Here is a 27,980-nt window from a genome sequence, read left to right as displayed (position 1 = left end):
TTTATACTGGCAGTTTAAAAATGTAAAATCTGACTCCAAGTCAGTCATCGTGGCCATGACACATTCAAGAAATGAAAAATCGCCAGAGAATTGTGTCTCGAATTGTGATTTAGTGTTATGGTAATGTCTTAAAATATAAGGCCCTATAATGGCCTACTGTAATGCAGTTTAGCTAGTACTCCCACTGTCTTTGTGACACTCTATGAAGTATGAAGCTCACAGATTGGCAGATACAGACACCTTGACCAGAGCCAACGCCTCAAACAAAGACCGCTAGCAGCCATTCTAGTTTGTGATCCTACTTCAAACACTATAGTTTACTCTAGTAAATGACCAACAGCGAAACAAAAACCGCTACTTTAAATCCAACCAATTCACCTCATCAACACTACAGAATAGCTGCCACTTTTTTCGTGGTCATTGTCAGAAGTTAAACGTGTAATTACATAGGGACAAACACACCCTGCTTACGACAAAGCACGAAGCCTGGGTCTTTCCTTTTTGAAAAAGCTGGAACAGCACGCCTTTGTACACCACATCTAAGGCAAAACTTCTATTTAAACAAAGTGACTAGGTAGGTTGGCCAAGCCGAATGGTGTTAAGGTCAGACTCGACGCTACCCTTAGAACAAGAGGACAGGAATGGGTTAGGAATATGGTTAGGCTCCCATAACCCGCCTGCCCTCTCGTAAAAATAAATCAAAACAGAAGCTGCTTGGCTAACGTGGTCCTATCAAAAACATATTTTGTTTCTAAAAAAACAGTCCTACTGGGCCATTATCCTCACGTAAACAGGAAGTGAGTCAGACATAGGGCAATCGGATGACTGCGACACCTAGGTCAGGTGGTGGGAAACGATGAGTCACAGATCGAAAGGTAACATAATTGAGCAGACACGATAATCTTATAACGTGGAATGGTGAATAGTTTTTTTTTTGTCTGTACATGACATCTGTTTCACTCTACTGAACACGCCATAGGTGCTCCTCTCCACTCCAACGGGCTAAAAGGTTAGGAATGTGCTGATGTCGACAGACTAATGTCCATGTTTTCTGTGTAACGTGGTAACTTTGTTCTGATGTGTAAATAAAACCGAAACATAAGTTTTAAATCAAATAAAATGCTTCGTTGAAAAGAATAAGTAAATCAACTTCAGAGCCGGTAGCCGTATGATTTGCTCTGTTGTTTCTAGGCAGGATTATAATATAATGGAACTACTTAATGTAATAATACATTAGCCCTCCAAAACACACACACAGCTACAGTACTTGACTAAAGTTAATGCCTTACATAAAAAGCTCTAAAGCTAAGAAAACAAATAACTTTATACAAAAACACAAAAGAAATCCTTAAAATGGTCCAACTCAAAAATAACGAAAACAACCCAAGTTTAGAGCGGTCTGGCACTGACTGTGTCCATTATTCCGAGAGGCAACCAGTGATGCATTCTTATCACTGTAAACCACTTGTTAAGTAGGTAGCTAGCATTCATGTCGCATTATTCCCTTAAAGCCGGCTCCTAAGGCCATTCTCTCAGTTATTTCAGTGAGTATAGTATATGTATGTGGCAGATGGAGAGGTAATACTCAAATCCCTTGTATAATATCTATTGTGGTCAGTACTAAATTCATTTTTTTTGATGCAGGCTTTATATGCAGGCAGCTCTCTATTCCCAGCCTAGGTCCTTCTAGGTATTAAAAAAATATGGCATTTGGTGGCAGTGGTCGCTTAATTTATGAATGGCCATGGAGGCGACCGTCATTCGAAACAGGGACTGGCGACGGATGGTGGTGGTCCCTCTGGTGTGCCTGTCTAGACCAGTAGACGCAGCAGGAAAGAAAAGCCAGCCCCGATGGAGAGGCCCAGGCCCAGGAAGAAAGTCATCAGGGCCCCAGCCGTCTCTGCATCTTTGGACGCCACCAGCCTGGGAGGACAGAGAGAAAGATGATGCATACTGACAGATATGATGATGAGCCAGGCGGTATACACATAGATACAGTATGCAGGTACAGGGAAATGTCCTTCTTGCCCAACAATGCAGTAATCCGTATCAGTAGTACTATTTAATAAAGTGAAGTAGAACAAAAACACAATAGAAATAAGAACACAAGAAAGTAAGTCAGCTATATACAGGGTCAGTTCCAATACCATATTTACAATGGGCAGGGGTACTGGAGTGATGGAGGTAGATATGTATAAGGGTAAGGTGAAGAGGCATCAGGATATATGATAAACAGAGTAGCAGCAGCGTATATGATGATTGTATGTACAGTACCAGTCCAAAGTTTGGACAACTACTCATTCAAGGGTTTTTCTTTCAAATATAATTTTTCATATTTTCTACATTGCACAATAATAGTGAAGACATCAAACTATGAAATAACATATGGAGTCATGTAGTAACCAAAAAAAGTGTTAAACAAACCAAAATATATTTTATATTTGAGATAAGTAGCCACTCTTTGCCTTTGACAGCTTTGCAAACTCTTGGCATTCCCTTTTCCAACAGTCTTGAAGTAGTTCCCACGTATGCTGAGCACTTGTTGGTTGCTTTTCCTTCGCTCTGCGGTCCAACTCATCCCAAACCATTTCAATTAGGTTGAGGTCAGGTGAATATGGAGGCCATCGCTCTCCTTCTTGGTCAAATAGCCCTTACACAGCCTGGAGGGGTGTTTGGTCATTGTCCTGTTGAAAAACAAATGGGCAAACCAGATGGGATGGTGTATCACTGCAGAATGCTGTGGTAGCCGTGCTGGTTAAGTGTGCCTTGAATTCTAAATAAATCACTGACAGTGTCACCAGCAAAGCACCTCCACGCTTCACGTGGGAACCATACATGCAGAGATCATCCGTCCGATCACCTGCTCTGCGTCTCACAAAGACATCTGGACATATCAGACCAAAGGACAGATTTCCACCGGTCCATGTCCATTGCTCGTGTTTCTTGGCCCAAGCAAGTCTCTTCTTCTTATTGGTGTCTTTCAGTACTGGTGTACTTGCTGCAATTCAACCATGAAGGCCTGATTTACGAAGTCCCTCCTCCTTCTTCTTAGCTGTTCTTGCCATGATATGGACTTGGCATTTTACCAAATAGGCCTATCTTCTGAATACCACCCCTACCTTGTCACAACACAACTGATTGGCTCAAATGTATTAAGGAAAGAAATTCCACAAATTTACTTTTAAAAAGGCACACCATCTGAAGCTGGTTGAGAGAATGCTAAGAGTGTGCAAATCAAGGCAAACGGTGGCTACTTTGAAGAATCTCAAATATGAAATGTATTTTGATTTGTTTAACACTTTTTTGGTTAATACATGATTCCATCTGTGTTATTTCATAGTGTTGATGTCTTCACTATTATTCTACAATGTAGAAAATATGAAAAATAAAGAAAAACCCTTGAATGAGTAGGTGTCCAAACTTTTTACTGGTACTGTATGGGAGTGTGTAGTCAGTACATGGTTCTGGTTTTACAGGAAGTAAACACAGAAGTTGGCCTGAGATAGAAAATGTCATTTCAGAAGAAGAGTGTGTATGTGTGGGGGCTGGGTTTCTACTAAGCTAACATATGGAATTGTTTTAAGATGGTCATGGTGTCAATACAGACCCGGGTTCGACACCAGGCTGTGTCACAGCCAGCCGCGAGTGGGAGACCCATGAGGCGGCGCACAATTGGCCGAGCTTCGTCCGGGTTAGGGGAGGGTTTGGCCATCCAGGATGTCTTTGTTCCATTGCACTCTAGCGACTCCTTGTGGTGGGACGGGCGCATGCACGCTGACTTCGGTCGCCAGCTGAACGGTGTTTTCTCCGACACATTAGTGCGGCTGGCTTCCGGGTTAAGCGAGCAGTGTGTCAAGAAGCAATGCGACTTGGCGGGCTCGTGTTTTGGAGGATGCTTGGCTCTCAACAATCGCCTCTCCCGAGTCCGTACGGGAGTTGCACCGATGGGACAAGACTGTAACTTCTAAAAAGTAAAACATTTAAAAACATCTCTGAATTAAATAAAATATTTGATAAAACATTGAATTTGGCCTTACTGCTATTAGCGATTAGAAACACATTGAATAACATTACATGGCAAAACAGATGTATCAAAAAGGAGTTTGTTTTGAAGCGTCTGTCCTATATCTGAGAGAGAGTGTATATTCCTGATCTTTCTTATATCTATATGACCAAAAGAATGTGGAAATCTGCTTGTCGAAGTTGTCATTCCAAAATCATGGACATTAATATAGAGTTGGTAGCCCCATTTCCTGCTGTAACAGCCTCCGCTCTTCTGGGAAGGCTTTCCACTAGATGTTGGAATATTGCTGTTGGGACTTTCTTCCATTCAGCCACAAGAGCATTAGTGAGGTCGGTCGAGCACTGATGTTGGGCGATTAGGACTGGCTCGCAGCCTGCGTTCCAATTCATCCCAAAGACGTTCGATGGGGTTGAGATCAGGGCTCTATGCAGGCCAGTCAAGTTCTTCCACACCGACCTCGACAAACCATTTCTATATGGAGCTCGCTTTGTGCATATTAGTTTGTAGGCCAAACCGTTCAGACACTACAGACGTTTTCGTGAGAAGACCCATTTTCGCTATGACTCCTAGTCTGACAAACACTGCTGTAGCTCAGCCACCTTCAACCGTGGATGTGGAAGACCGACATCAGCGGATTGAGACACAGCCCACGCAAAAAAAAGACGGATTTTGACGGGAACTTTGCTATTATGCTAACTAGAGTAATTAGAATAAGTCAACAGAGTGACACGCCAGAGAGAGAGATTGTGTGTAAACAAGCCATGGAAATGAGATTGAAGGAGCTAATATGTGCACAACTGGCGTATTGTTACGACAGTGGACTGTCACGTACGTAGCGTGCACGTGTGCTTGTCCTATTTCACACGTTATAAAGTGTGTGATTTAAATGTGTTTTTTTTGCATATCCCACTCTCCCTGAGACACCCTTAAAGAGTAGGGTCACAGCCAGGGTTTACCATTATGAACGGCGCACCTGCAGCAATTAGTTAAGTGCCTAGCTCAAGGGCACAACGGCATGATCTCTCGCCTTGTCTGCGCGGGGACTTGAACCTGCGGCCCTAACCGCTAGGCTACCTGCCGGGTAAGCTGCCGCTGTGTGTGTGTGTGTGTATTACTTCTACTCACTGTGGGGCATAGGACATGGACAGGCAGACGCAGTAGCCGCTGGAGAGGGAGAAGAGTACCATGATGAAGGCGAAGGCAGCGTCGTGGGAGAAGAGGACGGGGAGGTAGGAGCGGCTCTGGACGTTACAGAGCATCAGCAGGGGAACAAACACCACCCTGGAGACCACCAGTACCGGGAACAGACGACTCTCCTTGGGAGGCTGGGGAACAAACACAGAGAGAAATGTTACTGGTAAGACAAAGTAATAATAACAACTAAATGTAATACGAGTAATAACTGAAGCTTTCGTGCAGGGCTAGAAAGTGAGAGAATTTCAATTTGTAGAGGATTATAAAAACCCTGAGAAGATTGGAAAAATGTTACAGAAATCTAATCCATCGTGATCCTATCAAGTGTGTAATAAAATGACAATCCACACAGATCAAATGAATCAGAAACCTACCCATTGGAACAGGGTGGTGACGGTTCTACCGATCCAGTCACACACGTTGAAGATGAGGAAGCAACACACAGAGATGAAATAGGACTCTGATGGGGAGAAAGAGGTGGTTAATAGGGGGTTTTAAGTCTCATGACATGCATACTAAACACACAGTATACAAAAAGGTGCTATATAGAACCTAAAAGGGTTCTACCTCGAACGAGAAAGGATTCTCTTATGGAGACAGCCGAAGAACCCTTTTGAAACATATTTATCAGAGAGAGTAGACATACCCCATTTCCCAGGGTATATGGTTTTGACGTCCACAGTGATGGCAGGAAACACAGCGAGAGTGACGGTGAAGACAAAAACCACACAGAACGCCATCACCCATATCTGAAGAGAGACAGGGACAAGGTAAAAAATATGGTGGAAATTTTTAGTCCATGCTTACACTACTTCTAAATGCATGTAGGGGAGTGAACAAGTGTACACTTTGGGAAAAGGGTAGGGAATTGGACCGCAACTAGACCAGAGCCATATATAAAAAATATATATAAAATAAAAAATTATATAAACTCAGCAAAAAAATAAATGTCCTCTCACTGTCAACTGCGTTTAAATGTCCTCTCACTGTCAACTGCGTTTATTTTCAGCAAACTTAACATGTGTTCATTTGTATGAACATAACAAGATTCATCAACTGAGAAAACTGAACAAGTTCCACAGACGTGACTAACAGAAATTGAATAATGTGTCCCTGAACAAAGGGGGGGTCAAAATCAAAGTAACAGTCAGTATCTGGTGAGGCCACCAGCTGCATTTAGTACAGCAGTGCATCTCCTCCTCATGGACTGCACCAGATTTGCCAGTTCTTGCTGTGAGATGTTACCCCACTCTTCCACCAAGACACCTGCAAGTTCACAGACATTTCTGGGGGGAATGGCCCTAACCCTCACCCTCCAATCCAAGAGGTCCCAGACGTGCTCAATGGCCATGGCAGAACACTGACATTCCTGTCTTGCAGGAAATCACGCACAGAATGAGCAGTATGGCTGGTGGCATTGTCATGCTGGAGGGTCATGTCAGGATGAGCCTGCAGGAAGGGTACCACATGAGGGAGGAGGACGTCTTCCTTGTAACACATAGCATTGAGATTGCCTGCAATGACAACAAACTCAGTCCGATGTTGTTGTGACACACCGCCCCAGACCATGACGGACCCTCCACCTCCAAATCGATCCCGCTCCAGAGTACAGGCCTCGGTGTAACTCTCATTTCTTCAACGATAAACGCGAATCCGACCATCATCCCTGGTGAGACAAAACCGCGACTCGTCAGTGAAGAGCACTTTTTGCCAGTCCTGTCTGCTCCAGCGACGGTGGGTTTGTGCCCATAGGCGACGTTTTTTGCCGGTGATGTCTGGTGAGGACCTGCCTTACAACAGGCCTACAAACCCTCAGTCCAGCCTCTCTCAGCCTATTGCGGACAGTCTGAGCACTGATGGAGGGATTGTGCGTTCCTGGTGTAACTCGGGCAGTTGGTGTTGTCATCCAGTACCTGTCCCGCAGGTGTGATGTTCGGATATACCGTTCCTGTGCAGGTGTTGTTATGTGTGGTCTGCCACTGCGAGGATGATCAGCTGTCCGTCCTGTCTTCCTGTAGCGCTGTCTTAGGCGTCTCACAGTACGGACATTGTAATTTATTGCCCTGGCCACATCTGCAGTCCTCATGCCTACTTGCAGCACGCCTAAGGCACGTTCACGCAGATGAGCAGGGACCCTGGGCATCTTTCTTTTGGGTGTTTTTCAGAGTCAGTAGAAAGGCCTCTTTAGTGTCCTAAGTTTTCATAACTGTGACCTTAATTGCCTACCGTCTGTAAGATGTTAGTGTCTTAATGACCGTTCCACGGGTGCATGTTCATTCATTTTTCATGGTTCATTGAACAAGCATGGGAAACAGTGTTTAAACCCTTTACAATGAAGATCTGTGAAGTTAATTTGATTTTAAGAATTATATTTGAAAGACAGGGTTCTGAAAAGGGGACGTTTCTTTTTTGCTGAGTTTATATATATATATATCACACACATACATACATACACACACACACAGCTGAGTAATAACAGAGGTCAACATTACCTTTTTAAATACCTCCATGACGGTGGACTTCCGGTCCCTGTCCTCATCCTGCTCCAGGGGAAGGAAGTTATGCTTGGGACTGCCCTCCTCTACCTCCACCTCCTCGCCGCTGGCATCACCATTGGCCAACGAGCCGTTGGCCTTGCCCTTCAGCTTGCCGTTCTGCTCCGTGTCCCTCTCTGCCAGGTGAGGAAGAACGGGGAAAATGCCAGGGAAAACGGTCAACTTGACCTCACATTGATAAATCAACAGGCAGAGGTAAATGTGTGAGGGAGTAATGGGCAGTGTTGGGGGGAGGGAGGGAGGGATGCAGCGCCATACATGACACTAGTTTCTGGGGCATGTGCCCACCAGACTACTACGGTTAGTGAGGGCCACAGCCCGGGGGAAGAAATTGTTAAGGTGGTGGGTAGGTTTTGGTCAGGAGTGATCTGAACTGCCTGCCAGAGGGGAATTGTTGGAGGAGGGGGTGACCGGGGTGGAAGGGGTCAGCAAAGATCTTGCCTGCACACTTCCTTGTCCTGGAGTTGTGCAGGATCTCGATGGAGAGTAGGTGGCAGCCAATAACCCTCATGGACCTGATGCTAGATTGAAACTCCTACTCTGAAATGCTTGATACATACAGCCCCCCTGAGTTTAAAGGGGAATACTAGCAGTGACAGGCCGCACTGTACTGGATGGTCATTGAGATGTATAGGAGCATAAAATGAATAGGCCTCTCAGCAGCTTTCAGCAGCCTCACCTTTCAGCAGCTCGTCTGTGGTCTCCACCTCATAGCTCCTGCTCTTGTCCAAGTAGAACCGGGCAAACTCCTAGATGAGACCGGAGCAGAGGCCAAATGAGACAGACAGAACATTCCCCGAACTTGAACACGGATTCCTTCGATGAAACATAGTAATGCTGTACTGGTCAGTTACAAGCCCAACCTGCGACACAGATTCTTTAGATATGTCACTCCCACTCCCACTCCCTGGTGCTGGACGTCGCCGATCTACTAACCATCATTACGCACACCTGGCAACCGTCATTACGCACACCTGCGTCTCATTATCAGTCACACATGGACTTCATTACTCCCTTGATTACTCACCCTTTATATAGCACTCTTTTGTTATCAGTCATCGGGTAGTATGTTTGTGTTTCCATGTCAGACGCTGCTCTTGTTTTTTGTTATCGGTCCATTTTTGTTGTCATTTAACTCACTAACTGCACCTGCTTCCTGTCTCCCTGCGTCAACGTTACAAAATAAAACTTGGCTGCAGTCCCGAGGGATACAGGGTCTGTTCTGAGGCCCAACGTGTGATATCTATCTATCTATTACATTCCAAGCCTGGGGCTTCGTAGGGCTGAGCCACTCACCAGGCGAGGCAGGAGGAGGTAGCTGAGGAGAGTGAGCAGGGTTCCTACACAAGGAGTGATGAAGTAACCCAACGCAGCCGTCTCAAGGTCTGTGTCACCTGTCACACACACAGGAAAGAAAAAGGAGAGGTGAAAAGGCCACACCATACTCATTTAACTACTTGCCGCATTTGAATGATTTGCTAGTCGGCCACTGAGCATATCTGATGTGAGCGGTGCGCGTTTATTTCCAAGTATTTCTTTGCATATTTGATATATTGGTTTGTGTGTGTGACTCACTGGCTATGGAGACCAGCATGGCGAGAGCGGCGAAGGTGCCGGCCAGCCCCTGGCCACTCATAAACACAGCGCTGTACCTCTGAGGCAGCAAGCCCACCAGGCCAAACAGACTGCCCTGTAACACCGCTCCAAACGCTACAAGGAGAGAGAGAGAGAGAGACAGGGTTAATAATATAGCGCACATCATCGACAAACAGTTAATGATACCACCCGCTCCCGCCCACACACCTTACTCATACACACTATATTAATGACATCACACACATCTTGTGACAAATGGTTTCTCTTCCACACACACACACCACAATGACCCCCCCCCCCCCCCCCACATACACACAGACAACCACGTCCTACTCACAGTTGATGAACCAGATGGTCGCCATGGTAACAGAGAAGAAGCGGTCCTCCTCCATAGTGACCTTGACCAGGATGGCAGTGAGGATGAAGAGGACGAGGATGAAGACCAGGCTGCCCGCTATCCGCACCATCTCTGATATCCTACGCACAAATTTAAAAAAGGTTAGTTCACAATCTCACTGGATTAGACAGCAACACACCACCTTCACGCAATATTACACATTTACTTTTTACTTTAAACTGAGGCCAACCTAAAAATCCACTCTATCACAAAGCATATTAGCTTTTTTGCACCTATTTGCAGTTGAATAAAATGGCCAACAGGGTTGTTCATACACACACACACTAGATTGTCAGCCAAGTATGCAGTAAAAAAGAAAAGTGTTTGTTTAGCATTTGGAGGACATGTAGACCTGAGAGAAGAAGTGCTGTCTCACCGCTGATAGAAGAAGGAGTTGAGCAGAGTGCAGAGCAGCAGGGGGAGCTGGGACAGCAGAGTCATCCAGTTGTTGAAGTAGTACTCTTTCTGGACCACCACCGTGCCGTTGCTCCATTCTGTCTTGTTGAGGCGTCTATTGAAATACTGTTGACAGAAGAGGTAAAAATTGTCTTTTTGCAAACACTTTTCTCCACATGTTGGTACGTTACAAGGATGCCCGATCAACTGAGCCACACAGGACTCAAGAGATGACCCAGTTTACATCAACAATCGATATGGTTGTTAGTTGCTATCGGCTAAGTACATACAGTAATGGTACATCAGTGGTCACACGTCACTTGTTCCTATACAAATGTGTACTGTATACCAAGAATCAAAGCTAACCCTACGAGTTGTGGGGTTTGACATTTGAACATAGAGCGAGCTTAGCCTTAGAGGCTAGCACACACACACACACACACACACACACACACACACACACACACACACACACACACACACACACACACACACACACACACACACACACACACACACAGCTCCAAAGTGGAATACTCATGTGATGTTCTATAGCTTAAGGGGGCCTCCAACCACACCATAAGGGGTTAACTTCAACATACAGATACTTAGTGGACACCAAGACTACATAACAACAGGGGGCCAGTCACATTAAATCCCTCTCGGACAAAATACTTGACACGAACATACCAACAACTCAGCTAATCCTCTATGTACAATACACATACAGAACAAATACAAACATCTGACTTTCAGAGGCTGCTTTTTAAAAACGACTTTTCCAAGATAATTCCTTAAGAAAGCCAATGCTCTACTTTGGCATGACACATAAAGTATTGCACTTGTTGAACCCGAGCCAAAGTAGATCTGCTCTTCGATCTGTAGCTTTGGGAAACTTTAATACAAACGTTACCCAAAGCTACAGATCTAGGATCAGATCTACCTTGCCCTAATCCTGACTGTAGCCTTTAGGGTGGTGAATAACTATCTGACCCTGAACCTGTTGTTATGAAGACATGTGAGGTTGGGTTTACCATGGAGGCGGTCATGAAGAAATTCCATGGTAGCAGCGTCCCGAGGCCCAGAATGAAGAAGGTGATCCCCACCAACCAGCCCCTGGGAACGGGAGGAAAATATGAAAAGATCAGAAACAAGCATGTCATTCTTAAGTTTTTGGTATGTATTTAGCATGTTATTTCTTTAAAAATAGCAGGTAGTTTATGTACCGTGAAATAAAGTGCAACCAGTTAAAATACGACAATAGTGAACTTTATTGAAGTACATCAGAAATGTAATCAAATGAAATCAAATCGATTAAAAACAGTACAAAGTTCCTTTTCAGCACCACTGCTTTGCTTGGAGCGCAATTTCACTTAAACTCAAAATGTAAAAATAGGACTCTGGTTGAGAGTGAGAGCAGAAACGAGAAAGAAATAGATACTTATAGTTTGCAAGAGGAAGCGGCGCCAACGACTCACCTATCACGCGGGGCGTCTGTCCGGTCCTTCATCCTGTGCTATGGGGTTCGGTTTAAACTAGGGGCCAAAGAAACAGGGGAACATAGTCAACATAAAGACCAAGTGTAGATTTGTCTATCCTCTCTAAGCACTTCATTTACAGAATAGAAATACAGTTCATTTACCACATTCTAGAACATTGCGGCAGGAGGAGCCATTCCCACTACACGACAGTATGTCCAAGATAGGGTTGGGCAGGATTCAGATTTTCATATCGTGATACCGGCCTTCTCTCATCCCGGGATTTATGGTATTAAAGTCTTAGTAGATAAAAGGGGGCTCTAAAAACGCAAAAAAAAGCCCATTGGGCATCTATAAACAGAATGCTAACAAAATTGTCACCAACTAATAGAGAATTTCAATAGAGGATGCTAGCTAAATATGCTAACAAGCGCAAAGTCAAGGCAATCCAGTTCATAAAGTTATACGGCAGGGGGTGGCAGGTAGTCTAGTGGTTAGAGTGTTGGGCCAATAACCCGAAAGGTTGCTAGATCGAATCCCCGAGCTGACAAGGTACAAATCTGTCGTTCTGCCCCTGAACAAGGCAGTTAACCCACTAGGCTGTCATTGTAAATAAGACTTTGTTCTTAACTGACTTGCCCGGTTAAATAAATAAATACAAGTATAGGTAGTAGCTGAGTTTGGACCATTACAAGCGAATGTGAACGAGCGAGATTGTTCATTTGCCCAACGTTTTGACGCATGCTTGTCTGAAGGAAGAACGGGGCTGGTTCTGGAGCAGTATGTGTATATGCTGTGTGTGTGGAATCGCTAGGGCAACAGGCCTGCCTGCCTGCTCTGCTCTAAGAATAGGGGGGAGGAGCAGACGGGCTGAGAACGGAGGAGAAAAATAAAACACAGGAAATCAAGTTAACAGCTGTACAGATCACTCATCCAAAACGCTTTGACTTCTCAAACAAGGCAAAAAGCTAAACACACAAACACACACATATATTACACACACATTACATACATACATACATACATACATACATACATACATATGATGCCATGTCTCCTTGTATATTCAGCCACTTACTTGCAGTGCATTCAGAAAGCATTCAGACCCCTTAACTTTTTCCACATTTTGTTATGTTAAAATGGATTAAATTAATGTAAATGTGATATTTCAGTTGTATTTTTTTATTTTCTTCAAATAAACAGTTTTTCCTTTTGTCATTATTGGGTATTGTGTGTCGATTAATGGGGGGGGGGGGACAATTTAATCAATTTTAGAATAAGGCTGTAACGTAACAAAAAGTGATAAAGTGAAGCAGTCTGAATACTTAACGAATGCACAATAGCTAACTAGCAATAGCAAGTTAAACCCGCTTTCTCCCGTTGTACTACTTACAAACACGTGACTGGCTCAACTGTTCTGGTGAACTACGGTAAGCTTCATAATGTGACACGTGAAATGAAGAACACAAATCTGCTTCACCTCCTAGCGTATTACACAAGTTGACTGCAGGTGGTAACTTAAAGTAGCTACAAATATTAACATTTATTGAAACACTTCAAAGAAACAGTTGATGGTACAGACGTTATTGAAAAAGCTTCCCGTGGCTTTTTCCAAATATCCCGGTATACGGCCCAAGCCTCGTCCAAGAGCCACTTGATAGTAGCCTGTACTGTGAGGCTGTTAGCTGGATAGAGAGACCCTCTCCCAGTTCAACAACTTCACACTATCGATTTCAATAGGAACAGTCAGTTCTATAAAGCTGTAGATGAAGCAAGAGTCCACTCCCTGTGTACACACTTGGTTCTGTACACACACAAACTGATAGGCTCCACACTACAACCCAACACAAATAGAAATTGCCAGGTAGCACAGCTGCGTAGTTTACAAAAATCTATCCAAAAAAGTTGTTTGGGTCCTACAGCTTCTGCCGTACGAAGAACGTAACTCTATTTGAAAGATGTACCCCATTGACAATCCCGTCAGTTGAAACGTATCACCTGAGTCTGCCATTGAGCTTTGTTGTGGAAGCAAAACATGGCTACCCAACTTGTTTTGACTAGTCTGTGTGGAACAGTGGCAGGGTGGATGTGAGGGAGTGTGTTGGCAAGTCCCTACCCGTGCTGACTGGGAGAAACCATATCTGTGAGTGTCAAACAGAGACATGCTTTTCAATGCAGAAATCCAGAAATTGAAGTGGGGGGGGGGGGGACTTGTTTTTTTTTATATATACATATCCCAGTTGTTGAGGTAAGATTGACATTTTAAAAGGGCTGTCATTTGACAGAAAGCTCTTAGGTTTTGGGTTTCCATCCTTTACCCGGCAATGAAACGTGTGTTTGTAACCCACACCACAGACACCAAATATTGCCTGAGCTTGGTCACTAGTACACAAAGCCTGGGTCGCATTTCAGACATGCTTTGTTTCCCTCTTAGACATAGCTGACCTCCGTCATTAACAACGCCCTGTCTCCACAAACATACACTGCCTGCACACACACGCACACCAGAGCTGGGAAGCTAAACCGACCGTACCGATCACTTACCTCAAGCATTCTGCTGATATCATTCATAACTTAAATGTTTTTTTATTTCACCTTTATTTAACCAGGTAGGCTAGTTGAGAACAAGTTCTCATTTACAACTGCGACCTGGCCAAGGTAAAGCATAGCAGTGTGAACAGACAACACAGAGTTACACATGGAGTAAACAATTAACAAGTCAATAACACAGTAGAAAAAAAAGTCTATATACATTGTGTGCAAAAGGCATGAGGAGGTAGGTGAAAAATTACAATTTAGCAGATTAACACTAGAGTGATAAATGAGCAGATGATGATGTGCAAGTAGACATACTGGTGTGCAAAAGAGCAGAAAAGTAAATAAATATAAACAGTATGGGGATGAGGTAGGTAAATTGGGTGGGCTATTTACCGTTAGACTATGTACAGCTGCAGCGATCGGTTAGCTGCTCAGATAGCAGATGTTTGAAGTTGGTGAGGGAGATAAGTCTCCAACTTCAGCGATTTTTGCAATTCGTTCCAGTCACAGGCAGCAGAGAACTGGAACGAAAGGCGGCCAAATTAGGTGTTGGCTTTAGGGATGATCAGTGAGATACACCTGCTGGAGCGCGTGCTACAGGTGGGTGTTGCCATCGATACTATACTAGAGAAATGTGATGTAGGAAATTAAATACGTTTGCTAATATGAGTGATTGTTACATCCATTCAACTATCACACTAGTAGTAGTAGTTTAAAGGGACAATTTCAAAACAATCTGCAGAGCACATTAATGTTATAAACTTATCATTCAATTTATCGTTATTGCATCAATTCAGGCAATTTACCACGATAGGGATTTTTTGGCCATATCGCCCATCTCCAACATAGACACCCACCTGTGGCCTACTAGGAGAATAATAACGAAGAATTTAAGTTGGAGAGTGATATTTCAATTCAGAATGTGAGTGGGTGAGAACAAGCAAGGCACTCATGCAAACAACTCTTCCGCTCTTTGCTTTGTTACATTTCATTTCAGAGAGAGCAACATTTCTGCCAGGAGGCATGCTTTCACCAAGGACCGACCACTTGCCAGCATGTTCACACCAAGAATGAGTTAAAAGCCACGCTTTCTATTGGTGTGATGTCTGATTCATACACTCTATTTCATTTGAAGTGCTCACCAATGCGTGAAAGTCACAGAGGCATTATAGACGGTCGCTGGTGAAGGTCTTGGAGCACCACCGCAAAGGGTAATATTTGACCAAGAACACTGCACAGCAGAGACTAACCTTCCTCCGCTACTCTCTTCTCCGCGTGAGGCTACAATACGTTGAGTTTTCCCGGGGAAGCTGTGAAGCTCCGGGGAATCTGAAGCGAGCTGTAGTCTATAGGTGTGATTGTGTTTATTAGTCTGTTAAAGAATGTGAAACAATGTTATGGTTTACTACGCTTCGTTAAATCATGTGTGGCTATAAATATTGTATTTACACTCATTTTTAAAGAAAAGCACATTCTTCGTCCATTAAAATAACATAAAATTGATCAGAAGTACAGTGTTAAGTTTGTAAATGACTATTGTAGCTGGAAACGGCAGATTTTTTATGGAATATCTACATAGGTGTAAAGAGGCCCATTATCAGCAACCATCACTCCTGTTTTCCAATGGGACGTTGTGTTAGCTAATCCAAGTCTATCGTTTTAAAAGGCTAATTGATCATTAGAAAACGATTTTGAAATTATGTTAGCACAGCTCAAAACTGTTGTGCTGGTTTACAGACGCAATAAAACTGGCCTTCCTTAGAGTAGTTGAGTATCTGGAGCATCAGCATTTGTGGGTTCGATTACAGGCTGAAAATGGCCAGAAACAAATAGACTCGTCAGTCTATTCTTGTTCTGAGAAATGAAGGCTATTGTGAGAAATTGCCAAGAAACTGAAGATCTCGTACAACGCTGTGTACTACTCCCTTCATAGAACAACAGCGCAAACTGGCTCTAGCCAGAATTGAAAGAGGAGTGTGAGGCCCCGGGGCACAACTGAGCAAGAGGACAAGTACATTTTATTTTACTAGGCAAGTCAGTTAAGAACAAATTCTTATTTTCAATGGCGGCCTCGGAACAGTGGGTTAACTGCCTTGTTCAGGGGCAGAACGACAGATTTTCACCTTGTCAGCTCGGGAATTAGATCTTGCAACCTTTCGGTTACTAGTCCAACACTCTAACCACTTGGCTACGCTGGCACCCATTAGTGTCTAGTTTAAGAAACAGACGCCTCACATGTCATCAACTGGCAGCTTCATTAAATAGTACTCGCAAAACACCAGTCAACAGTGAAGATGTGACACCGGGATGCTGGACTTCGAGGCAGAGTTACCAAGAAAAAGCTATATCTCAGACTGGCTAATAAAAAGAAAAGATTAAGATGGGCAAAAGAACAGACACTGGACATAGGAACTCTGCCTAGAAGGCCAGCATCCCGGAGTCGCTGCTTCACTGTTGACGTTGAGACTGATGTTTTGCGGGTACTAGGTCGCCAGGTGTACGGTGTTTCCTCCGACACATTGGTGCGGCTGGCTTCCTGGTTGGACGGGCATTGTGTCAAGAAGCAGTGCGGCTTGGGTTTCGGAGGACGCACGGCTCTCGACATTCGCCTCTCCCGAGTCCGTACGGGAGTTGCAGCGATGAGACAAGACTGTAACTGCTACGAATTATATACCATGAAATTGGGGAGAAAAAAGGGGTAAAACATTTCAAATAAAAAATGTCCAGATCAACTAGCCCATGTCAGCAACCGTTATTTTTTGTATGTAGATTTTTTAGCCTATGGATATTGTTGTAATTTATTACTCACTCAAATATCACATGAATACACATTAAACATGGCAAAGTGAATAGAAGTGCATGACCTTTTGCTTTAAAAAACTGCAACATTATCTTTGCATAACAATGTGTAGAACTGCAGGAAATAAGCTTTAAAACCTGCAAAATTCTCTACCAAGAAGAGGGATGTGAACAGTTTGTGTCATGAAGAATAATTGTGCTCATCGAAGTAGATGTGGCGCGCCCGCACGCAGGCGGGCATGGGATGTTCCCCAGTGCTGGAAGAGGGGGGTGCCTGAGTGAAAAGGTCTGGGAACCCCTGGGCTATATAAATTCATTAATATGGGCCGAATATTGTATATAAATTCATTCATGTGGTTATATAAAAGACAAAGCTAAAAACAGACTATACTATATCTATATAGTTTTTACATTGTATTTTAATTTTAAAGATTGTATTTTAATTTTATCTAGTGTTTACACCATCCATTAACAACCAACCATTCACTATAAAACATGTATTTATTAACAAATAAGGATTAGCAAAATACTAAAAATGGGGCAAAAATAAGTAAACCTAAAACATTTATTTCAAATAACCAACAACAACAAAAAAACTGCACCATAAAAACAAGTTCACAAACAAAGAATGTGCTGTGTGTTCTGGTCTAATAAGGCTTTGGGAGTCATTGAAAGGGTTGAAATTGATAAGTGTCACAAAGAAGTGTCCAACTAGGCTAGGTACTCATTTTCCTCAGATGGATTTTGGAGCATTTGAAAGTGTAGGCAACGCTCCTCTCCCAAATGGTGGGGTGGGTAGTGCCCAGATTTGCAGAAAATGGTTATACCTTTGACACACGTGTCCATAGAACACTCTTCCAAGAGTCTTGATGATCATCCAGGTGCTTTTTTGGCAAACTTGAGTCCACTTTTTGGATGACATGGGTCCCATTATGTCTGGTGAAAACCAAACACTGCATTCCCGCAGTAAGAACCTCACACCAACGGTCAAGCATAGTGGAGGCAGTGTGATGGTTTGGGGATGCTTTGCTGCCTCAGGTCCCGGATGACTTGCCTCAATAAAAGGAACCATAAATTCTGCTCTGTATCAGAGAATTCTACAGGACAATGTCAGGCCATCCGTCTGTGAGCTGAAGCTGAATCGCAGCTGGGTCATGCAGCAAGACAATGATTAAAAAAAAACACATACAATCAAGTTTACACATTTTAAGTTTTGGAATGGCAGTCAAAGTCCAGACCTAATCCCAATTGAGATGATGTGGCAGGACTTGAAACGAGCAGTTCATGCTTGAAAACCCACAAATGTTGCTGAATTAAAGCAATTCTGCCTGGATGAGTGGGCCGAAATTCCTCCACAGTGACGTGAGAGACTGAGCAACAACTACAGGAAGCATCTGGCTAAAGGAGGCACAACCAGTTATTGAGTGTAAGGGGGCAATGACTTTTTCACACAGGGGCATTGGGTGTGGCATAGCTTTGTTTATGAAATAAAGGGGGAGAAAGTATGTAATTGTTGTGCTATTTGTTCACTCAAGTTCCATTGAACTAATATTAGGTTTTGGTTGAAGATCTGATAACATTCAGTATAAAAAAATATTCAAAAATAGAGAAAATTAGAAAGGGCGCAAATACTTTAACAGCACTGTCAGGTCACTCAGTCGAGCACTCAATTTCAAACACAGTTTCAACCACAAAGATCAGGGAGGTTTTCCAACGCCCGCATGAAAGGGCTCCTATTGGTAGATGGGTAAAATAAAAAAAAAGCAGACATTGACTATCCCATTGAACATGGTGACGTTATCACACTTTGGATGGTGTATTAATACACCCAGTCACTACAAGGATACAGGCATCAATCAATCAAATGTATTTATAAATCCCTTCTTACATCAGCTGATGTCACAAAGTGCTGTACAGAAACCCAGCCTAAAACCCCAAACAGCAAGCAATGCAGATGTAAAAGCACCGTGGCTAGGAAAAACTCCCTAGAAAGGCCAGAACATAGGAAGAAACCTAGAGAGGAACCAGGCTATGAGGGGTGGCCAGTCCTCTTCTGGCTGTGCCGGGTGGAGATTATAACAATACCTGGCCAAGATGTTCAAATGTTAATAGATTATCCTTCCTAACTCAGTTGCCGGAGAGGAAGAAAACCGCTCAGTGATTTCACCATGAGGCCAATGGTGACTTTCAAACAGTTACGAGTTTAATGGCTGGGATAGGAGAAAACTGAGGATGGAACAATATTGTAGTTACTCCACAATACTAACCTAAATGACAGTGTCACACCCTGACCATAGTTTGCTTTGTATGTTTTGTTTGGTCAGGGTGTGATCTGAGTGGGCATTCTAAGGTTGGATGTCTAGTTTGTCTGTTTCTGTGTTTGGCCTGATATGGTTCTCAATCAGAGGCAGGTGTTAGTCATTGTCTCTGATTGGGAACCATATTTAGGTAGCCTGTTTTGTGTTGGGTTTTGTGGGTGGTTGTCTCCTGAGTCAGTGTTTGTACCACACGGGACTGTTTCGGGTTTTCACGTTTCTTGTTTTGTAGTTTATTCATGTATAGTTTCTTTATTAAAGAACCATGAACTATAACCACGCTGCATTTTGGTCCGCCTCTCCTTCCCAGGAGGAAAGCCGTTACAGACAGAGTGAAAAGAAGGAAGCCTGTACAGAATACAAATATTTCAAAACATGCATCCTGTTTGCAAATAAGGCACTAAAGTAATGCAAAAAAAGGTGGCAAAGAAATGTACTTTATGTCCTGAATACAAAGCGTCATGTTTGGGACAAATCCAACATCACTGGCATCGGCAAGGACTATGGAGTTTTCTTAGGACAAAAATAAACGGAATAGAGCTAAGAATAGGCTAAATCCTAGAGGAAACCCTGGTTCAGTCTGCTTTCCAACAGACACTGGGTGACAAATTCACCTTTCTGCATGACAATAACCTAAAAACACAAGGCCAAACATGCACTGGAGTTGCTTACCAAGACGACATTGAATGTTCCAGAATGGCCTAGCTACAGTTGACTGAAAACTTCTTGAAAATCTATGGCAAGAATTGAAAATGGCTGTCTAGCAATGATCAACAACCAACTTGACAGAGCTTGAAGAATTGTAAAAATAATCATGTGCAAATATTATACAATCCAGGTGTGCAAAGCTCTTAAAGACTTACCCAGAAAGACACAGCTGTCATCACTGCCAAAAGTGATTCAAACACATATTGACTCAGGGGTGTTAATATTTATATAAATTAGATATTTCATTTTCATTAAATTAGCAAAAATTTCTAAGAACATGTTTTCGCTTTGGGGGGTATTGTGTGTAGGAAAAAATGATGTAATGAGTGAGGAAAAATGCATCCATTTGGAAATCAGGCTGCAACAACAACAACATGTGGAATAAGTGAAGGGGTATGATTACTTTCCAAAAGGCACTGTATGTTGCCGTAAGAGTTGCGCAAAATTGGTAGAATTTGATTCACAGCTGTAAAGTCTGCCAAAGGAAATCCACTAACTATTTACTCTGGGGTGTAAAAACATCTGCAATCAAGACATCTTTTAAATTTATTTTTAATTTAGAAAATGTTCTCTAACTTTCACACACTTTGAATATGTGGAGTACCGTTTTATAGATTTGTAGGGGGGAAAAAATCGAATTTACCCAATCCTTTTTTTAAATTTAATTTAAAGGAAGGAAAATGTGAAGACTGCAAGTATGGAACGCTGTTTGGGTCTTTGCGTGTCAAAAACGATACACTTCAAATAACACTATTTGACGCATCAAATAAGCTTTTAATTTCACACGTCAAATAACATAATTCTATTATGGAATGTTGTGTGTGCTGAATTTGCATGTTCAAGCCAAGCTCCACCACTACTATTCAGTAGCACTGTCTGCAAACAAGCACACACCGGCCACGAACGATGTGTTTACAATACCGCGTTGTTAATCATTTGTTCAACCAAATGGGAAAAGGTCTGTGTGAGCCTTTGAAATAAGATTTTTTTTAAACATTAAAAAAACATTTGCAAATATCTTCAATACAGATGTTATTAGCAACTTCTGCGGAAGCTAGCTAGCTTTATCTTGGTACCTAGCTAGCACCAATGCAACCAGCCTGAAAACAATGACCAGTAGAAACTGCAGTAATTTTCAATATTCTTAGCAATGATTTAGGAATCCATGTGAGTAAGTATTAGCTAGGTAGTCACTTTTGTTGAACTTCAGTTAATGTAAATAACTAGCTAGCATTTGTTGTCCAAAGCTTATGGTATAAGCAACCAGCTAGCTTCCTCTGACTAGTGAGGCTGCTTGACCGGACCGGGTTAAGTGTTTTGTCTAGCCACAATAAGGATTATCCACAATAGTGGAATTTGTGGTTGGCCTTCATGCTAAAGGTTCTTCTTTGAAAGTGACACAGAAGGTTACAAATTGGTGGAATGATGCCATATTTAGACTAGATAATGTTAAACAAGGTTGGAGTGTTGTAATGTGGAGCAATGTAATGGGGAATCAGTCTACTCGGTGACACCCACTGAACACAACTGTGAAAAGTTAATGCAAATATCCTCTTATCAGGGACTTTGAATGAGGGAAATCACCTCCCCAGTCAGCCTATTGCACGTACTGACAATCATATTGCACTGTACAGCCTTACCTATGGTTGGGGGATCAATTAAATGGGGTATCAGTCTATTCAGTGCCCCCCCATGTCTTCCTCAGATTTCAGAGTTCTCAGACTCCAAAACATCCACGCAGTATTGTTTTCCCTCTGGAATAGTGTTCAATACACATAGTAGGTTGACTGGTACAATAAATGTGTCTCAATTCAGTGGTCTCAGAGTCCCGCAATAACAGCTACAACGTTAATGTTAATGTTCTCTGGCTGTCATGGAGTAGACTGTTACCCCATGTCATTGATCCACAATCCATACGTAAGGCTGTACACACCCCCAATGCAATTCTAAAATCTAATATAGCCAGTGTGATTACAGATTTTTATCAAATTAACTAATTGTATTTTGTTGAATTTCTATGACATTCCAACCTCGTTTAGCATGATATATTCAATTATGACATAATTCCACTATTTGTATTCATCTGCATCACTGTCAATGACAGACTTTTATTTTGAAGGCAAACCGCAAATTCCACTACTGTGGCTAATCCTTATTGTAGCTACCTTCACATTGGTGGATCCGCCCACCATCAATCAAATAAGAACCGTCTTATAAATGAGGGGTATTTTAGATGTAGCTACTGAACTAGATGGTCGTTTTGCTATGATAAGGTTAGAATATTGCTTTGTATCCATCAGCTAGCTAGCTTTTTTATGACCAGCACTGTCCAGAGCTTGGTGTGTCTGCGCTTCTGCGGCAGCGCCAGGTGCACGAGACAAAACTTTACCAGCATCATAGCATACGTATCGGTGAATCGCTGTGCATATGAAATACGACCGATAGTTATTACACATCGATTACACTATGAAAAAAAATGTATGAACATGTTCAATTATTATGTGACGTCATATTCAGGTCCTGATTGGTCAACAAGTTTATTTAACGCGTCAAATGCTGTTATTTGACACGTAAAGACCAAAACGGCGTTCCATATGCAAGGGGTGTGTCGACTTCCACTAGGCACTGTAGTAGTTTCAAGTTTTTAATGTCACGTGCACAAGTACAGTGACATAAAAAGTGTTCAGTCACCGGGTTCTAACCTTGGTGACAAGCTAGGAGAGGACAATGCTGTTGAACGCTTAGCTGTAGTCAATGAACAGGACTCTTACATTGGTATTCCTCTTATCTAGGTGGGTGGGTCTAGGGTGTCTGGGATGATAGAGTTGATGTGTGCCATAACCAGTCTTTCAAAGCACTTAGTCATTGTAGTCATTGTGGCATGAAGCCTTAGAGTTCTTAGGAACAGGAATGATGGTAGCCATTTTGAGACATGTGGGGATTACATGTGAAATTACAGTGAATATGCCTGCCAACTGATCTGCGCATGTTCTGAGAAAGCGCCCTGGAATACCGTCCGGCCCTGCAGCCTTGTGAGTGTTGACCTGATTCAAGACCTTACTCACGTCAGCCTCGGAGACCGAGATCACCCAGTCCTCTAGTGATAGACCGGAGGTAGGCCTATATCTGTCTGGTCAAAGTCATTTCAACATAACTAACTACACAACAAGCAGTCAAGCAGAACTGTTGAAACTGGGTAAAACCATGGACAATGCTACCTTGTGAAGGAGTGAGAGAGAGAGAGAGAGACCTGCTCAACCTCATCACCCAGAGAGAAGGGGAACTTTAGACGATCAAGAGAATAGCACGTACACAATCACTGCCCCATGACAATTTTATCAGCTGATTAAGCAGAAACTTGGGAGACTGAGGATTCTTGTGTACTTATTTTCGCAGACTAGAGGCTAAGAATTGATGGGTTGGGGAATATGTTAAAAAAATAAAAAATAAAAAAATACAAGTTTATTACAGACTAATATTACAATTCCTGAAAGACACTAGAAAACACCTATATACCGAGGGCTCTGGAAACAAAAATAGAACAGGGCAACCTGATTCTGTGGCAGGAAAGAGTCATTTCAGTAAAGTTGTCCTTTCAGTGTTTCAGGCGAATTGTCATTTTTTTTCAAGACAAATCACGGAAGGTCATAGACAGGCAAGGTCACACTTGGCGAAGGTTTCACTGTGGCCAGCAGTCGTGTGATAACAGGCCTTGGGAACGTTTAATGGAATTTGTCAAAAAAGAACACCAAAATGTTACTCCCACATTCACATAACTTGGCATTGGCTGCTGTCAAACAGGTTTTGGGAGGGAAAGAAAAAAAACGCGGAATCAGCCAGCTATCTAGCTGATTTATCAGCACACAATCACATGCCAGGTGATGTTAGGGATTATAAATTCATTATGACTTAATGCAAAGAATGGGTACGTAAGGAGGACTGGTACTTGAAGGTTAGATAACCTTATGATATGCGTTCTAAAAAAAATACTGGACATTTAGATATATGACGAGGCTTGGACAATGTTCTTCTCGGCAGTTCTCCCCATCACACTTCCAAGTTCAACACTTGGAACAGTACGATAAAAGATAATAACATAGCAATACTAATGTTTTCACACTGTCAAAATAATACGTCTCACAAAGCCAAGTAGGTTTTTAGCTGATTTTTGTCTTGAATTCCTTGCTTTTTATCTGATTTTCCACTCCTTCTTCTGTTTCCCTTCCAATTTATAGCACTTTGCCATGAGCAAATGAGTGGTTTCTTTGTTGAATGACATAAACCTGTGTTTTAAGCACCGCTTAATAAAGGCTTTATAAATCATATAAAATTGAGGCTTCACAAAGTATTTACAACCTCATCATGCATCTTGGTAGAGCATTGCAACGTCAGGATAGTTTTTAAAAGTTTGTTTTACCTTTATTTAACTAGGCAAGTCAGTTAAGAACAAATTCTTATTTTCAATGACGGCCTAGGAACAGTGGGTTAACTGCCTGTTCAGGGGCAGAACGACAGATTTGTAAATTGGACAGTGCCCTTAGATTAACAAGAATTTAATATTTCCGCCCATATAAGACATGTCTATGTCCTGGAAAGTTCAATGTTAGTTAGAACGTCACTCTAGTCACATTAGCATCAACCATCCCGGTATAGGGACACCAATCCCGTAGAGGATATCATACCACAGGTTTGACAAAACTGTTAACACACCTGCTCGGGCCTTATTGCTTCAATATACAAGGGGGGTTGGTAACTGGGTTTAGCCTTCAGCCAATTTGTTCCTGAGCTTGTAGCTAGTCGGCAGGCCAGAACATAATTAGACTATTAGCAAATCACCTCGCTGCCCAATTCATAGCACTACACATTTAACACATGGTTAGTGGGATAATCAATTGAATGACAATAATAATTAGATCTGATTACTGTGGTAAAATCACCAATGTCTCTATTAATAGGTCTACCTATATTCATCTTACCAGATTTCTCCATTGCCAAACCAGTGTGTCTTGTTTGCAACAAAACTCTTGCTGTTTGCAAGGAATTCATTCTGAGATGTAATTATATATCTAATCATGGTACTTTCAGAAGTGCATTTCCCACCCCAGACATGAGGCCTGAGTCCGACGCAGAAAGGAGGTAGGTGGCCTATTTAAGGGGTGCATGGTGACAGTATTGGAGGACATAGCTATACCGACAAATATATGGATAAACATAATTGCGTCTGTCAAACAGGTAAGCATACCTCTTATTTCTTATTGCTTCAACGAAGCCCTCGTTAGTAAAATGTGCCTACTCAACTTTCAGCACTGGCCGCTGTCCATATTGATTTTAGAAACAGATCTGGCTTCACAAGCCACCACTCCTCACGCCATGAAGGAGAAAATAATACTAGCATTAAACGTCGATTCATTGGGCCACTCGAGTGGCGCAGCGGTCTAAGGGGTCACTACAGACCTGGGTTCGATCCCAGTCTGTCTCGCAGCCCGGCAGCAACCGGAAGAGCCCAGAGGAGGCGGGATGTCCTTGTCCCATTGCTCTGCCAGCATGATGCATTTTTTGCATCATATGATGTTGCGTTTTGCATCACACCAGCTGTATTTCTGTATTTGTGAAGCTACACATCTTGAAAACCTGATTGCTAACATGCAGAATATTTTGGGACTATATCAACAATGGACTAATTAAACAAATACCAAAATATATTTTTTGGGGGTAGAGTTTTCCTTTAAGAAGCTTTTGAGAAACAGGGCCCAGAGCCACCAGAGTGGGGTTGTAAATATGCTGCTGCTCTGTGATGAGGGAAGCACAGCACTCAGGATCCTCATGAACAGGACACCCTTTGTCTCCTGAATAAGTAAGTAATGTGTTTGTAGCGGTGACTCTGGGCAGTTTCTGGGAACGCTCGGTCACTGCCCTACACACAGCCACAGACACCAATTCAGCACCTTGCTGTTCCTCTAGACTAGAAGTCACACTAGCAGACTAGTCCACACAGACAGTAGCCTATTAACGGTAGAGTAGGATAAATGACATTCATTTTAGGTTTTTCATTCCCATGACTCCGAATGGGCCGTCTTGCATACAGAATAGCTGTCCATCAGATTAAAGCGGCATTTATTGGGGGACATGGGCTGGCTTGAACAGCAGGACTACAAAGAGATCTTTACCGGTTTTCCCAAGCCATAGATGTGTCATAGCACTGTGTAATTGTGAAATGACTTTCATGGGCAACACACATACTCTCTTGCCCTTTCTTCTCTCCATCTCACACACACACACACACACAAGCGTGTAGACCAGATTGGAAGTGGAGCAGCTCCCTGATTTATCAGTGTCTCTGAGCACCAACTAGTCTAGTTGTTACTGTCATAACCAAAACAGAAAGATTAGGATTTATCTATTCTGTCATTGTTTTCATATCTAAAATGATAACAAAAAGGTGGAATTTTCTCAAATCCTTTCCACTGTGATTTTTTTTTTAAATTACTCAAATAGCTCATTTGATTATTTACTTAGGCTATACAGGGAAACATTTTAAGATCCTAGATGTAGATATAGCCTATCAAATCAAATGTTATTTGTCACATGCGCCAAATACAACAGGTGTAGGTAGACCTTACAGTGAAATGCTTACTTACAAGCCCTTAAGCAACAATGCAGTTAAGAAAAATACCTTTAAAAAAATATAAGAAATAAAAGTAACAAATAATTAAAGAGGCCTTCTCGGTAGAACTGTTGATTTTCACTTCCAAATCATATGGCAGACACCAGTACAGAAAATAAACCCGTCTGATCGATCACCCAGAATTTCCAGAAGAGGCCGCGCAGTTTTATCACTGAATCTCTTATCAGGGATTACGAGTAAATCTCGACTGCGTCAGTCTTGGCCATGTGGTGTCCAGAAAGCAAGCATGTCACATGGCGGTTTACAGAAATTCCCATGATGAATATTCAAAACTGCGTGTCCTTTGGTGACGATTTGAACAAGCGCTCCGTCTTGGCGTATGATGTGAAAGAGTCCGTTTGTAAAGGCTGACTGGCTGACTGTTGAGAGCACGCCGCAATGCACCTGCCGCGTCATTCTTCAACAGATATGCAATTTCAATAGAATTAAATACATCTAGTTCAATTTAAAATACGGTTTAGGATTTGACGTAGACTTCGGTGAATTACAGCATGCCTCCGTGGGCATATGCATTACGAGCAAACTTGAGTAACGTTACTTGTACTCAGCCTAAAGATGTCGGGGAATGTGATGTATATTTCCCTTCAGCATATTAAATACCAATAATCTAATTTCACTAAACAACCCATTTGACAGTTGTAGCAGGCGACATTATTCTAGCAACACTACAAAAAGGGGCCCCTTTATAAATCCCAGAAGCTCGGTGAACAAGAGCGGCTTTGTCTGTCGCATCACCTAACCGCAAAGCAGACAATGACGAAAACCAATTCACACGATTATACTCCCAAACAATTGATCGCTACGATTAACTGAAACAATTGTAGTAATTCATTCCCGCTTTCCGTATCAAACCGCGGAAGAGGCCAGACTCACATAGCGCCCACTCACCTTGTAGTGACGAGAAACGTGGTAGTCAGCTCAATGTTTTCACTGTCGCGACGGTAAACAAAGCTGATGTCGTTGTGAATACCAAAGCGACGACATGAAGGTCATAATTAAAAATTGTTACACGGCAAATGTATCACTCCACGTGGCCCGAGCGCCAAATCGTTACGAATGGTTACGCTGAAGTAACAGGCTCACGTAGAGCGTAACCTTCATTTGCCACGATCCCGGCAGAATCAAACACAGCATCGCATATTGCTGAGATGCTCCTCCCCCAATTTTTTTCGGCAATAGGAAATGATAACGGGAGGGCTGCAATGAACTGTTGTGTTCAACTTCTCACACAGGAGGCAAGGGGAAGGGGGATACCTAGTCAGTTGTATGCATTCAACTGAAATGTGTCTTAATGT

At 42.6% G+C, this 27,980-nt stretch overlaps 1 protein-coding gene across 2 annotated transcripts; it reads right to left on the bottom strand.

The window, feature by feature from the left end:
* Window positions 1-93: 93 nt before the first annotated feature.
* LOC139416159 (equilibrative nucleoside transporter 2-like) lies at window positions 94-27,862 on the bottom strand. Of its 2 annotated transcripts, XM_071164501.1 has the most exons (14): window positions 27,574-27,822; window positions 11,805-11,960; window positions 11,641-11,697; window positions 11,197-11,278; window positions 10,143-10,288; window positions 9,707-9,846; window positions 9,349-9,483; window positions 9,070-9,167; window positions 8,453-8,522; window positions 7,711-7,889; window positions 5,865-5,967; window positions 5,593-5,678; window positions 5,150-5,349; window positions 94-1,923 (listed from the first exon to the last, which is right to left on the bottom strand). In XM_071164501.1, exons 3-14 carry the CDS (start codon window positions 11,670-11,672, stop codon window positions 1,812-1,814), a joined length of 1,383 nt encoding a protein of 460 aa, XP_071020602.1. In that variant the 5' UTR covers window positions 11,673-11,697; window positions 11,805-11,960; window positions 27,574-27,822; the 3' UTR covers window positions 94-1,811. The 2 variants fall into 2 exon arrangements, with proteins under 2 accessions (XP_071020602.1, XP_071020601.1); XM_071164500.1 differs by lacking the exon at window positions 11,805-11,960 and having other exon boundaries at window positions 27,574-27,862.
* Window positions 27,863-27,980: the final 118 nt, after the last annotated feature.

This window comes from Oncorhynchus clarkii, chromosome 9 (genome assembly GCF_045791955.1).
Source record: "Oncorhynchus clarkii lewisi isolate Uvic-CL-2024 chromosome 9, UVic_Ocla_1.0, whole genome shotgun sequence".
In the NCBI taxonomy this organism is placed as follows: domain Eukaryota; kingdom Metazoa; phylum Chordata; class Actinopteri; order Salmoniformes; family Salmonidae; genus Oncorhynchus; species Oncorhynchus clarkii.
Note: the sequence above shows the minus strand (reverse complement) of the source record. Positions and strands in the feature narration are given on the sequence as shown.

Bases quoted from the DNA above. Each gene is read 5' to 3' on its own strand.
- LOC139416159 (XM_071164500.1), bottom strand. From the start codon at position 11,672: ATGAAGGACCGGACAGACGCCCCGCGTGATAG. The intron at 9,484-9,706 runs GTGAGTAGGACG...CTCTCCTTGTAG, and splicing joins GACCATCTGGTTCATCAACT to CGTTTGGAGCGGTGTTACAG. The intron at 8,523-9,069 runs GTGAGTGGCTCA...GGTCTCATCTAG, and splicing joins ACCTCCTCCTGCCTCGCCTG to GAGTTTGCCCGGTTCTACTT.